Consider the following 13,735-nt stretch of genomic DNA (forward strand, 5'->3'; position numbering starts at 1 on the left):
ATATATAAATCATGGCCCGATTATTTGTGGTTATTAAGAGCAACAATGACATCCCTGAGTTGTCAAGGAGCCGGATTAATCGCAGAATTCCTGAATTTACAGCAAAAAATCATAACGCTCGTTGACTCGCTCTAATCGGTGATTGTGTTGAATATCTCAACAGCTTTCTAATATCGTGGAATTCCAGTCCATATTAGGAATACCGCTGAGCTACAACACCACACCATGGATGTATAATAAAACACATTGAAATGGGAGGTGCTGCTCATTGGTTATGACCAGAGCCGGTATACCTTGTGTCAGCAAATCACACATGCTTTGTATTAAGTCACCATGAAATATACAATTATATTTTGGCATAATTATCCAGAATTTCTCATACAGCAAGGGACCCCACAAAGGAAGCGCAATGTGCATTGGTTAATGAAATCAATGCTGTGCATGCTCTATGATTATGATAGGCCCTTTCTCCTTCATCTGCCTTTTTCACAGCAGAAATGTTTACTCGAAAAGCCTAGGTGTTTAAAAAATAAAGTTTAAAGGTGGGTATGTTTTATTTGGGAGTGTCCCAGTAGGCCGGACCCCTTTCAGATATTTGTTATGTCATAAATCGAAAAGCACAGGGTTAATTAATAAAATAAATGCAGTTCAAGGGCCCTGGTATTTTGCATGTTGGCTCACAGAGACACTTAAGGAACTGAGCAATTACTCAAAGTTAGTTTCACCTGTGTTTTTTCTGCAGTCAATACATGTGCTGTGAAACATGTCTACAAATACCCAGAAACAAGCAAGAAAATAGAATTCAGCCATTACTTATTTACACCTACACTCTTCCTTGGACATGTCAAAATGTCTTATGTGAAAAAGGCCTATCACCTCTCTGACAAATAACTTCCATTTATGTTTTTAAAGAAGATGCAACTAAATGACAAAAGCAACGCAGATATGAAAGTTGAAATGAAAAACAAACTACACATTTGAGGTTCTGTTTTTATTTAGGTTTGTAGTACATGTAATGTATTACAACCTCTCCCAGTAATTGGGGAGCTCCATTCCACTTAACTTTCCTCCTTTAAAAATGATTCTCTGCATACAATTCAAATTTGCTAATACATTTAAATAAACTTTAAAAAAAATTTAATTTTATTTATTCCATTTTTTTTCTTTTACTACTTTCATTACAAATCTTCACTTCAATAGAAGGTGTTAGCTTGCAGAAATAAAATAAAAACAAACAAAAGAAATAATGCAACAACTAAAAAGTATAGACAGTGTTGCATGTGAGGAGCCAGCGGTTGGCTCTGAGGTAAGTGTCAGCTGCTTCCAGCTGCTTCCTGCTGCAGGCCTCCTGTTACCTCTTCTGATTCTGCTGGGCCTGCTTCAATAAAGTGTCGAAGTCTAGTGCATGAAACTTGCTTTTCGCAGGCAATGGTTCGTACTCTCTATTTGAATCTGAAAAGGTAAAAGGCAGAAGAAGTCAGCATTGCATTGAAATAAAAATGGCAGAACACTATCATTTTTATACTAAATGTTTTCAGCAACATTTTAATAAAATGTTGCTGAAAACATTTGAGGCGAGAACTAGGCAATGCAGTAACAATCTAGATTCATATTTGATCAGCGCTGCCATGTAGTACTGCCAGGATATAGTGACAGTATAAGTGTTCAAATCAAAGTATACTTTTGATGACAGAAAATTGGGTAATTTTTCCTTTTGAACATGCAAAAAGTACATTAAAGGAGAGTATGATTCTTCCTCATAGTCATTAGCTAAAGTTTACAAAGTACGACTCACTGGACTTATGGGTAAGGGTTACAGGAAATATGAGTGTTGATTTATGCGTACCCAGGTCAGCATAGTTGGTCTTGCAGAACTGCCTCCTTCCACCAAAACAGAGATCAAATGGCAGTTCGTCAGGCTTGCGCAGCTTGCCTCCATTCTCGATGGCGGTGAAAGCATTCTTGGTGTCGTAGTAAGTCACAAACCCATAGTTGTCCCTGTGACAAATTACCAAACCATCAGCATGTATTCATTTTCCATTTGTCAGAAGTGTAGTCAAGGTTATAACAGGTCTTGTACATAGTTTTGAGCTGTGACTTGCTTTTAAAAGAGCAACCTGGGATTGTTGCCAGGAGGCTCCAGTTATGAACAAGTCTGAATTTGCTTTAGCACTGTAGCTTGGCCTAAAAAGGTCACAAACAAGACCAACAAGGTTCAAAGACAGTGCAATTTGCTCATATTATAGCTTTATTAGAAGGTCAAAACTAAAGTAATCCATTATTACAAAAGCTGTCTATGTAATTACCCATGGTCTCTAAAGTGCAGGGTGCATTCTTCAATCTCGCCAAATAAAGAGAAGCGCTCTTTAAGTTCTTTTTGAGTCATCGTTCCCCGAATTCGACCAACGTAAACAACCCGGCGATCCTCCTGAGAGAAGAAAGTAGTCGATCAGATGATTCATAGTTACATTATTTTAACCACTTTGCTTAGAGGAGGGTGTACACCGATTAAAAGAACTTACAATGGCTTTCTCCTTGCGTCTCCTCACCTCCTCCACATTTATCGTTGCACTTTGACCATAACTGGACATAGATGAGGGACTGAGGAAAACAAGATAATGCCTTTAGTCATTTTTGTTTAACCGCTTGGCAAAGTATTTGCAATGCACAAGTGAAACAGCTATAAAAGCCATATAATGACCACCACCCAGATGAGCATGATTCATGTACCGCACCTGTACAATCTTCTGCTTCTACTACATTGTGCTCGTCTCTGAGGGGATCGAGACCGCGACCTGGACGCACTCCAAGAGCCAGAACGAGAGGATGAATACGAGTACCTCCACCTCCTGGGAGGGGAGCGGGACACCGAGGTAGAGGACCGAGAGGAGGAACGTGATGAGGAGCTGGAACTACTCTCAGAATGACGGAGGCGATACCTAGAGGAAATAGGATGGAATGCCAGTCATGAACAAGGGAAAACATACCCCCAAAATGGTAATCAAGATGCTACATCCACCTAAAATATCCTGACTGTGGGTCTAACCTTTTCTTAGCTGGTGTGTTTGATCTAGAGGAATGGGAGTCTGACTCTGAACCACTGGACATAGGGCTGGGAGAACGATGGGATCTTCTTTTCCTAGACCGGCCTCCAGTCCTCTCTTTGGGACTAGATCTGGGGCTGGGTGTGCGAGAAGCAGCATGCCGGTGGTAGGACCTCCCAAAAGGCTCTCTCCTGGGGCTTCCTTCTTCAACAGTAGCATCAGTCTCCTGCCGAGCAGGCGATGCATCAGGAGTCTCCAGGACAGAGCTTCTCTCAATTTTATCAGTCCTGTGATCCAGGGGCTCTGTCAGTGGAAACTCTTGTGTTTTGGTTGTAACCGCAGGGTTTGTGGTAGATTGGTCAGATGATGGCAAAGCAGCTGAGGGTGTTTGTGTAGTGGTTGTACTGGGTTGTTTGATAGGTTTAATAGTGATAAAAGAGGGCTGTTTGACATTCCAACGCTTGCCTGGCTCTCCAGTGGAAGTGCCTTTGTTGGGGAGGCAATAGTCATGGTCCATGCATGCCAGCTCGGGGGCTACAGTGGCAGCAGCAGGAGTGGGTTTGCTGCGGGATCTGACTGAGGGCAGAGGCCGGGCTTCTATCTGGATAACCTTGGAGGGGCTCGACTTTGAGGCCTCAGCGACCTTGCTCTTTCCCAGCAGGGCCACAGGGGCCAAGGGTTTCCACATCTGGTGGGGAGGAGTAGCTGGAGGAGTCAAAGCTGAGGCAGAGAGAAAGACAGGGCACTACAATTAAACCCAACATTTAAGAGCAGTTTGTCATCTGTATTACGAGCTAGCAAATCTCTGATCATGATGTAGTGTTTCAGATAATTCTATCTAATGACTTGCTGGAAGCACAGAAGCCATACAAGAAAGGAATAGAATGGAATTCTAATTTGCACATTTACTTTACACTTTTCTTTGTTATTTTGAGGATTTAACTTCATGGACTCATCTTGAAGCCAAAGTCAAAATGCTGAATTACCTGCAGTACTTGAGAGGTCATTAGCTCTCACACGCTCAACAACGGTTTTCTCTGGAGCCAACTCAACACTGTAAATGGAGCACAGAGTCTATTAGCATACCACTGGTAAAGTGCAGTAAAGTCTAGACAAAAAACCCCGTAAACCAGGTTGCTCGTGATGAGAAGGCAATCACTGTGGCCGGACAAGAGCAGGGTTTGCGGTAGGTCTTGGCAAAAGGTGGGAGTGTGTCATCTCTACACACAAAAACAGTTTCATTCAGAGAAACCGTGACTCCGTCACTCACACAGAGCAGCTTAAGGCTGTAGGGTAACTCACCTCGAGTTTCCTACAGCTGCTGCTCTACCAGAGACCTCCAGCACACATTGCTCTCCTTTGGCTGAAGAGAGAAGGAACAAGGGAAATTAGTGCATCCGCACAAGGAATCACACACACACACACACACACACACACACACACACACACACACACACACACACACACACACACACACACACACACACACACACACACACACACACACACACACACACACACACACACACACACACACACACACACACACGGTGTAAATGCAGTGTAACATGTGTTTTGCTCTTGTAATACTAGTTTTCCATGGGAATTTACAGAAAAGTCAGCAGTTACATTAGCCATAGTACACAGTATGATGGTTCAATAATAAGCCCACTGACATGAGTAATGGAACATACAGAGGCCAGCTACTTGGTAGGGCTTGGGCTTGTACATCCGCCCAAACAAAGACAGCAGGGCGAGAGTTAAAAGGATTTGCGGACAGCGCAGAATTTCAGCAGCTGAGCAGACAAGAGCACAAAGCGGCTTCTCTGCCCCCCCCTGCAGCACCCATCTCTTAAAAGGGGAATGTTTCAGTGGGGGAAAAAAAATCCTGCCATTTTGAACAATCAGAAGTCCCACACAATCTTTGAATGTTAACACTTCTCTAGGAGGATCAGATAAGCTTCAAGCTAATATGAACAAGCCGATAATAGCTTTGTTCCGTAGGTCACCTTTGTGGACTACGAACTCAGGTGGCTCTCGTAAATGCTCTGTCATCTTTCTATCACTTGAAGTCTTTTAGTCAAAGTCCCACTACCCTCCAACCAAAGATAGTGCTGCAATGTTGTATGGCTGTTCCCACCATTATGAAACCAGGAAAACTGATACTCTGACTACATTTAGCTGGGTTCTAAACTATATGACACACCAAGCTACTGGCCAGTACAGCAACCACTATGACAAATAAAATACAGTAAAAATCGGACATCAGGGGCAGCTGTAGCTCAGTGGTAGAGCGGTCGCCTGCCAATTGGAAGGTTGGGAGTTTGGTCCCTGGCCCGCAGTCCCATGTCAAAGTGTCCTTGGGAAGACACTGAACCCTGAGTTGCCTCTGATGCTGCGCATTGGAGTGTAAATGTGTGTGATGTTTATCTGATGAGCTGGTGGCACCTTGTACAGCAGCCTAGGCCACAGTGTATAAATGTGTGTGAATGGTTCCTGTACTATGTAAAAGCACTTTTAGTCTTTAAGACTAGAAAAGCGCTATATAAAAACAGTCCATTTACATTATTTATTACCTTGGGTTTCCTCAAACTGCTCCAGCAAGCTGGTCAGATCAGCAGCTTGAATACCTACACACAAAAAAAATATATCATTAGGTATCATCGTATAATACAAAACACATAATATAATTATACTTGTATAATAGACCAGACAGATCAGGCAAACAGGCTAAATTAAAGTGGTGACAGGAAGGTGTAGGATGATAATAGAAAACAGTGTTGAAGCTACAGAGAGGTGCAAGTATTTAGATTTTTACAGTGACACTGCATATTATTTTGCTGCAATAGCAGCAGATAGCCTTTCCTAAATCATTTCTCATACAGGCTTCCTTCAAATCAGCCAATCACTGGAGCAGATTAAGTACAGGATAGAATTGAAGAGCAGCACAGTTAAGACACTGACAAGGCAATTTTCTCACAAGGACTTTAAGGATAAATACTAGCTGCTAATATGTCAATCATTTAAATGTGCTTTTGTTCACAAGAAAACATAACATGACTTCAATCAAAAAGGAAAATGTGGAGATAAAATGGTCATTATAGTCAGCATTTCAGCAACCCAACTAAAAATAGCATTCAAAATATGCAACCAACTTTAAGCTCACCTATCTCACTGGTGAAGGCCTCAATCAGCTCCTGTGTGGGGCTCTTTGCCCTTTGGAGTTTCACTGCTGTAGTGGGTTTCTTTTTAGTTTCAAGTACAACAGGTTCGACCTTCAGATTCTGGGAGTCTGAGGGATGGACAGCTGGAGAAGAACAGAGCTGGGTACCATTGGCTGTGGGTTTGAAGAACTTGCCATCAGGTGTGTTGGAGTTATTTAATGACATTGAAGCAGTAACCTCAGGCACCTTCTGGGAAACAACAATGGTCCTCTGGGGAGCACTGGGCTTAGACACAGTTTCAGTGGTGGGTTTGAATGTAGTGGTTTTAGGACCGGTTTTAGTAAGCTCTACTAACTTAGGAAATGCAGGCTGAGATTGGGGCCTTTCATCGACTCCACTCTTTCCTCTTGAATGTGCAGGAGAACATTTCCCATTTGCTGACGACACAAACTGAGCGGCAACTATTAAAGAAGTTGGAGACCGAGAGCTCTGAGGCACACATGGTACTGAAGGTTGAGCAGTGGTGTGTTGATGTGTGGGTACATTCTTCACTGAATTAGGGGCAGGAGATGAGGGCTTTTGGGGCACAGAAGGTTTGGAAGGTTCAGGTGTTTGCTGTTTAGGAACAGGGGTAATGGCGGAAACCTTGCTGGATGAGGCAACCATGTAGGCCGGTGGCATCAAAAGCGCCTCAGGAGTGGGTGGTGCACACGGTCCCCTTGGCTGCCAGGCAGGTCTGACCTCCTCCACTTCTGCCTGGGGATTGGGGCGTCGAAGATCCTTAGGGCTGGGGTCAGGCAGGCAGGGAATGGGGAGAAGCTCTTTAGGAAGCTCTGGAAGGCTGGGCCACTTGGTGCTGTTGTCGTCTTGCTTTTCTACTGGAGCTGGCTTTTTCTGCTGTCGGAGCCGCCGGTACTCCGCAAGGCTGAGTGATTTGGGCTTTGGCTCTGAGACTGCAGGGGCCACATGAGGGAGGACCTCACTAACCGGTGGTGTCTGGGGTGTTGCAGGACTAGAAACAGCTGCAGGGCTCTCTGCAGACACCGGGGGCAGGACAGCAGAGGGAGCTGCTGATGAGTCTTCCAGCTTCTCAGGAGCCAGAGCAGACTTTTTAGGCATTTCATCAGGCTGTTTGGAGCTCAATGTTGTGGGTAAACTGCTAGGCTCACTCTTCTCAGGGCTAGTATTTAACAGCACCGTTTCCTGCCTAGGTGACACAGTGGCAACTTGCACATTCCTTTCAGGCAATAGTGTTGTAGCGGTGATTTGTGTTTGTTTTTCAGTTTGGCATCGGTTTAGTTTCTTAGGTTTTACAGATGAAGAAGCTGGAGTAGTTAGAAGAGTAACCTTTGGGACTTTGTGTTTTTTTTCTTTGACTGACCTTTTTTCAGGCTTTTGGGGCGATTCTTGCGCTGTCTTTCTTACTGTGCCACTCCTTAGGACCCTTCCATCCACAGGTTCAGGTTTGCACTGTTCCTTGCATTTCTTTTTCTTTTTTCTCCGAGAGGGGCTTTTCTCTTTTATCTCTTCCTTCTGTCTTTTAATGATGATGTCATATTTTACATCCGAACATGGGTCTGGTGTCACAGGGGCTGCAACTTTCACCGGAGCTTCGTCTTCATCGTCAACGACTATATGCTCTGAACTGTCAGAGGCCACTTCTTCTGCTTCGTCAAAAACTTCCTGCTCATTTTCTGAAGCTTGCTCTTGAAGGGGAAGAGTGACTGGGAGATCCATGTCTGGGATGGCCAGGATGGGTTCTCCATTTTCACCCTGGTCCACAACTTCAAGTAAGATGCCTCCTTCAGGCAACATCTGTTCACCTTCATCATTCTCCATACAAATGGACATACAGTACGGGTGCATATGCCTGACCAAGTCCCCCAGGCTAATGGAAACACCATCTTCAAACTCCTGCTCAAAGGTGACAGGAAGCGGGAGGGTCAGACCTTCCCAGTGTAGCAGGTCACTGCAAGGAGAGGAATCCTGACTCACTGGGCTCAGAGTGAGGGAGCCATCTTCCTCTTCCTCCCCATCACTTCTCTGGAGAGAGTCTGCCAGTATCCTGGGGAGGCTCTGAGTACAGAGAGGGAGACAAATATATAATAATTCAGAAAAACCTGCTGTACAAATAAATAAATAAATAAATAAAAATAAATATAATATATATATATATATATATATATATATATATATATATCTTATGAGTGAAAAAAGCTACCTTTCCCGTTGATAAGGCTCTTGCACTACATAGTGAGTCTTTCTCTGGAGGGGAACGGGACAGGCACAGCAATCTCCTGAGCTAGAGAGTGAAAGATGAACAGAAACATAATGACTAAGACTTATTTTTGTAGACTTTAACATAAATAAACATTTTACAACAACACAGGTTGTTCTTCCAACCCCTTTCACTCAAGCAAGAATGTGTGAGACACAGAGTTATGCATGACAGCTGGGCACTAACCGGAGAGCGTTCCCTGCCCTTCTGACCTGACAGCAGGTCTGAGTCGGGCAGTGTGTCAAATGGGGAGAGGGTCGCATCATCCACATTGTCAAGGATCTCCGTCAGGGCAGTTAGCAGCGTGGCTTCACTCTCCTCATCTAGACCCTTAGTCTAAATAAACACATGGAAAGTAGGTCAACGGGGAGTATAAACAACTGTACAATGCTTACAAATCATAGATTTCTTATGCTACTGTAATACTTAAATTTAACCATGTGACATTTGTCTTACCTCTATTGTTGGTGTGTCCTCAAAGATAGAAAGAATGGAGGGGTCTAAGCAGCTTTGAAGGGCCTCCAGAGTTTCTGCAGAGTGCAGCCCATCAGTCTACAGTGGAAAAAAAAACACTTCAGATTTATTTGGAAAAACCAATGAAAATATGATTCGCACAAAAAAAGTGCAACCAGCCATGCACAAGTACAGTGTGGCTAACATTTAATTACCACAGTTCAAAGTGAAAACAAGGAGTTGTTACTGAAAACATGGTTAATCCCTTAGTACGCCAAGATCTAAAGACAACGACTAAATAAAACCACTTCCGTCACTATCATTTAAAACAGCTAACTTAATTCTATATTAAGCAATATTTAGAAGCGTGACATGTTATCAAGTAATGGCAGCAACATTATTTTATAAAAAACTCATGGCTTTTTTTAAAGGTTTGTAAGGGGGGGGAGGGGGGAGGGGATTTGATCCTGAGGGTAAACATCCTTGTAGTATCATATATGGCCCACTGGGCTGTATTCCCATTACAACTGGACTGAAATTAAACAAAACCAGTGGTGCAGAATGTAATCTGTTGAGTCAGAGTTGACTGTTTTAAACAAACCAAAGAACTTAAAACAGAAAATGTTAAAAGTTTAGTCTGTGTACAAAGTTGGATGGTGAAATAGTCATAGTTTATTTGGTGGTTGAAGGCACTGGGAGTAAACCCAAGGTCCAGCTTGAAAAAGAGAAAAACAAAATACCAAGGCATTTTCCTACAATATGAAATATACAAGAACATTGGAGCGAGTACCGACTGGACATGCAGGACTCTGATTTACACTTACATTATCAAGTTATAACTTTTACATATAACTTGAATATAAATAAAGTTAAATACCATAACAAGTAATCTGTCCAAAGAAGACAACATTAAGTGTGAAGTAGTGCCATTTAAATACGTTTACAAAATGCATATGAAATTAGTATTAGAATAGTTGCGCAATAACATGTTGAGACTCACTTAGTGAGCAACTCTTCAGATTTAAATTATATGCATAACTACAATAAGTCTAGCACGGGTGACAGGCCCACCTATATGAGCAACCATACAACATTATGTAGTTTCAGCTAAAAACGCAGGAGACAGTGACCCACGTGTTGCTTTCTACAGTGCGCAGACATATTTGATCCTCGCCTCACCCCGTCCAAACTAAGGGTGCCACCTAGCCCACGTGTTGCACTACAACAAACACGACTAGCGCCCTCATCTCTGCTCTTTTCTATTTGAAGAATTGCCAACTGATAGGCTACATTTAAATACACGTTTACACCAAACGTTTTAAAAAAAAACGCTTGGTAGTCATTTATAATCTATGGACGGGTTTGTGTAGATAATAAATTGATTTTGCCTGCTGCGCATGTGTGAAGGAAGCCAACATGTGATTCACCACGACTTAAGCACATGTGGATATACACAATAAAATAAAAACAATCATAATAAAAACGTGGTACGCTGTTACAGTGTGTGTGTGTGTGTGTGAATAATCACCCAGGTGTGTGTAACTGTCCTCACTGCAGTCATTGTCTAACGTTAAATACAATAGCTTCATCATTGTGAGCATCATCACTGAGTCGATCACACATTAACGTTACTGCAATGTGCTGGCATGGAGCCTATAAAATACATAGCATAATTAACCTTAACCACTGTCAAGCAAAGAAAAGAAGTATGCAAAACGTTACACACTGCAGTGATGATAAGCTAACGTTAGCTGACTAGCATCTTGCAGTGTTTGTTACCACGTGTGTATGAATCAGTTGAGCAGCATTACACAGAGTAGCCTACCTTTGCACATTGATAGAGCTTCAACGCTTATTTCTGATATTGATTATACAAGTGGGCACATGCCAGGCCTACTGCCAATAAAAATACACAACTGTCACTTCTCTTGTTTAGACGACTGTTTATATTACAAGGGAGAAAACCTGTGTCTTTCACTAACCGACCGGTCAAGCTACACGACTCACCAGATAGCCTTTACATAACGTACAGCTAAAAAAAAAACACACCAGCACATTTATAATGAAGCGTTATGTAGTGCTAAATAAATATGCCAAAGAGTTATCTAGCTCTTATCGCCACAAAACAATGAGAACTTTTTAAAATAAGTTTTACTAGTGATACTACGGTGGCATCCACGTGTCAGTTTTCCATGCGCATTGCACAGCTCGTACACACAACACGCTCTGCCCCTGCTTCTAAACATATACACCAAACTAGTAACAGTGGGATTACATGATAAGAAATAAAGTATAGAACATATTATTTACCTCGCCTAGTGTATCCATAGGGAAAAATTCCATATTGCACGTAGTTAAAGTCTCCTCGCCTGCTCCCCACCGCGCCGCCATCTTGCAAGTACACTCCCTGCCTGACTCGTTTCGGAATGAAAAGTGATGAATCGCGCATTGGAGGAACAAACACGCCGGCACGAGACACGTGGTACAACATTCCCGGTAAAATGACGCAAAGTGACGCAGAGGGTCAGGGGTTACGCGACCACGTTTCTCTGTAGTTCTATTTAATACATCTATAAATTGGCTCGGCTGCTGCCTTGTGGTGGGTCGCTGTTTTATCTCTGCTGCAAAAAGACACAGTAGGCACAATACCACAATAGTATGTTATTATATTCTGTTTTATATTTTAGCCACATTGGTTACAATGACAGAAACATCAGGATTCCAACCATGTATATTACAGTATATGGTTGTAGTATATTACTGTATATTACAGTCTATGATTCCAACTATCCAGTAAATACATGCAGGTATGTTAGCTAGTTAAGACGGATTTTGACTGCAGGACCTTGGGAAATTGTGATAAATCAAATTGCCAAATATTTGCTGGTTCTAGCTTCTCAAATGTGGTGGGTTGCTGCTTTTCTCTGTTTATGAATTGAGTATTTTGGACTGTTGGTTTGACAAAACAAGACATTTAAAGGTGCAATATGTAATATATTTCCTGTAATAAATCCAAAAATGACCCCAATGCGTCATCAAATATTAAGGAAAAATGCTAAGTTGAAATACTATCTTTTCTGACAAGAAAACTAATGCCAGTATTTTTTTCGTTTTGAAATTTCTGAATGTCTGTTTGTGTTTTGGCCTGTATGTTGGTATAACTGCCCAGTTTGACAGCTAGGCCAGGTTGCCAGATATACCTGTTAAAAACATAGACTGATACAGTCTATGGTTAAAAACTTAATCCCAGCGCACTACAGCTGTAAAGTTAGTACAGCCATGAAAGCAGCAAATAAACGAACGGGATCAACGGAGATAGATTCTACCCAACCTATAAAAAAGACTTCGCATGTTTCTAACAGTTGCTGACAAGAGTCGTAACTAACCTCGGGTAACCCCCGAGATGTCCCTGTTTTTCTTTTCATAATGTAGACCACATTGGACCAGGTCCGGATCCAAAATCACTATTTATAATTCAGTCCAGGTTTGATAAATCTAGGTATAGTGGTTTTCAATGTGGACCTTGTTCAAAGTTGTCATCATGTAAAAAAAAAAACCTGTGAATTCTTCCTTCATTGCATTTTCACAAATAGAATAAAGCTTTCACAAATCTGAAACTGTGTTTTTAAGAATCTTTAGCTTCTCTGGGATAGGTATAGTGGTTTTGGATCTGGACCTGGTCTAATGTGGTCCACAAATGAAAAAAAGTGAAATCTTCCTTTATTGTATTTTCACAAATAGAATAAAGCTTTCACAAATCCGAAACAGTGTTTTTAAGAATCTTTAGCCTCTCTGGGATAATTTAGTCCAGATTTGACAGGTCTAGGTATAGTGGTTTTGGATCTGGACCTGGTCCAATGTGGTCTACGTATGAAAAAAATGGCGAAATCCCCCTTTATTGCATTTTCACAAATAGAATAAAGCATTCACAAATCTGAAACTAGGTTTTTAAGAATCTTTAGCCTCTCTAGGATAATTTGGTCCAGATTTGACAAGTCTAGGTAGGCCTATAATGGTTTTGGATCTGGACCTGGTCTTATGTTGTCTACATATGAAAAATAACAGGGAACTCTCCCTTTATTGCATTTTCACAAATAGAATAAAGTTTTCACAAATCTGAAACTGTGTTTTTAAGAATATTTAGCATTTCTGGGATAATTTAGTTAAAAGTAAACCTATACCTATAACTCTAGGTGTAGTGGTTTTGGATCCGGACCTGGTCCAGTGTTGTCTACATATGAAAAAGAACAGGGAAATCCACCTTGATTGCATTTTCACAAATAGAATAAAGCTTTCACAAACTTGAACCTGTGTTTTTAGCCTCTCTAGGATAATTTGGTCCAGATTTGACAAGTCTAGGTGTAGTGGTTTTGGATCTGGACCTGGTCTAATGTGGTCTACATATGAAAAAACTGTGAAATCTCCCTTTATTGCATTCTCATAAAGACAGTAAAGCTTTCACAAATCTAAAAGTGTGTTTTAGACATAATTAGTAATTTACCTTAATGACTAACATGCTTTCAATACAGTAAGAGGTTCAATAAACGGAGGATCAGTCACTCAGCAATGTAATTATGTTTCCCTGCTGAATTAGAATCTGTGAATCGGAAGCCAATTTCAGCGTCGTGCCAAGAAAGGGGAGCTGTAAATCGGGAAGAGAGGATTGTGAGTTTGCAGTGTGATTAGCAATTGTTGCAGTAATTCTAAGCCAATAAAGTGTGTATTTCAGTCGGGTGGAAAAGGACAGCAAGGTAGTATTTTTAGCGGTTCCACCGTAATTCTAAGACGAGAAAGTG

At 41.7% G+C, this 13,735-nt stretch overlaps 1 protein-coding gene and 1 non-coding gene across 2 annotated transcripts; both read right to left on the reverse strand.

Moving 5' to 3' along the window:
* Window positions 1-972: 972 nt before the first annotated feature.
* pprc1 (PPARG related coactivator 1) lies at window positions 973-11,463 on the reverse strand. Its single transcript, XM_028602720.1, has 14 exons — window positions 11,250-11,463; window positions 8,943-9,038; window positions 8,673-8,822; window positions 8,430-8,510; window positions 6,211-8,284; window positions 5,621-5,674; window positions 4,347-4,407; window positions 4,031-4,098; window positions 3,047-3,764; window positions 2,736-2,939; window positions 2,523-2,601; window positions 2,307-2,428; window positions 1,847-1,998; window positions 973-1,452 (listed from the first exon to the last, which is right to left on the reverse strand). The coding sequence occupies exons 1-14, from the start codon at window positions 11,328-11,330 to the stop codon at window positions 1,352-1,354; spliced, it is 4,041 nt and encodes a 1,346-aa protein (XP_028458521.1). The 5' UTR covers window positions 11,331-11,463; the 3' UTR covers window positions 973-1,351.
* On the reverse strand, window positions 2,090-2,230 carry LOC114572666 (small nucleolar RNA SNORA50). Its single transcript, XR_003694798.1, has one exon. It is a non-coding gene; the product is annotated as a small nucleolar RNA SNORA50 (small nucleolar RNA).
* Window positions 11,464-13,735: the final 2,272 nt, after the last annotated feature.

This window comes from Perca flavescens, chromosome 17 (assembly GCF_004354835.1).
Source record: "Perca flavescens isolate YP-PL-M2 chromosome 17, PFLA_1.0, whole genome shotgun sequence".
Taxonomy (NCBI): domain Eukaryota; kingdom Metazoa; phylum Chordata; class Actinopteri; order Perciformes; family Percidae; genus Perca; species Perca flavescens.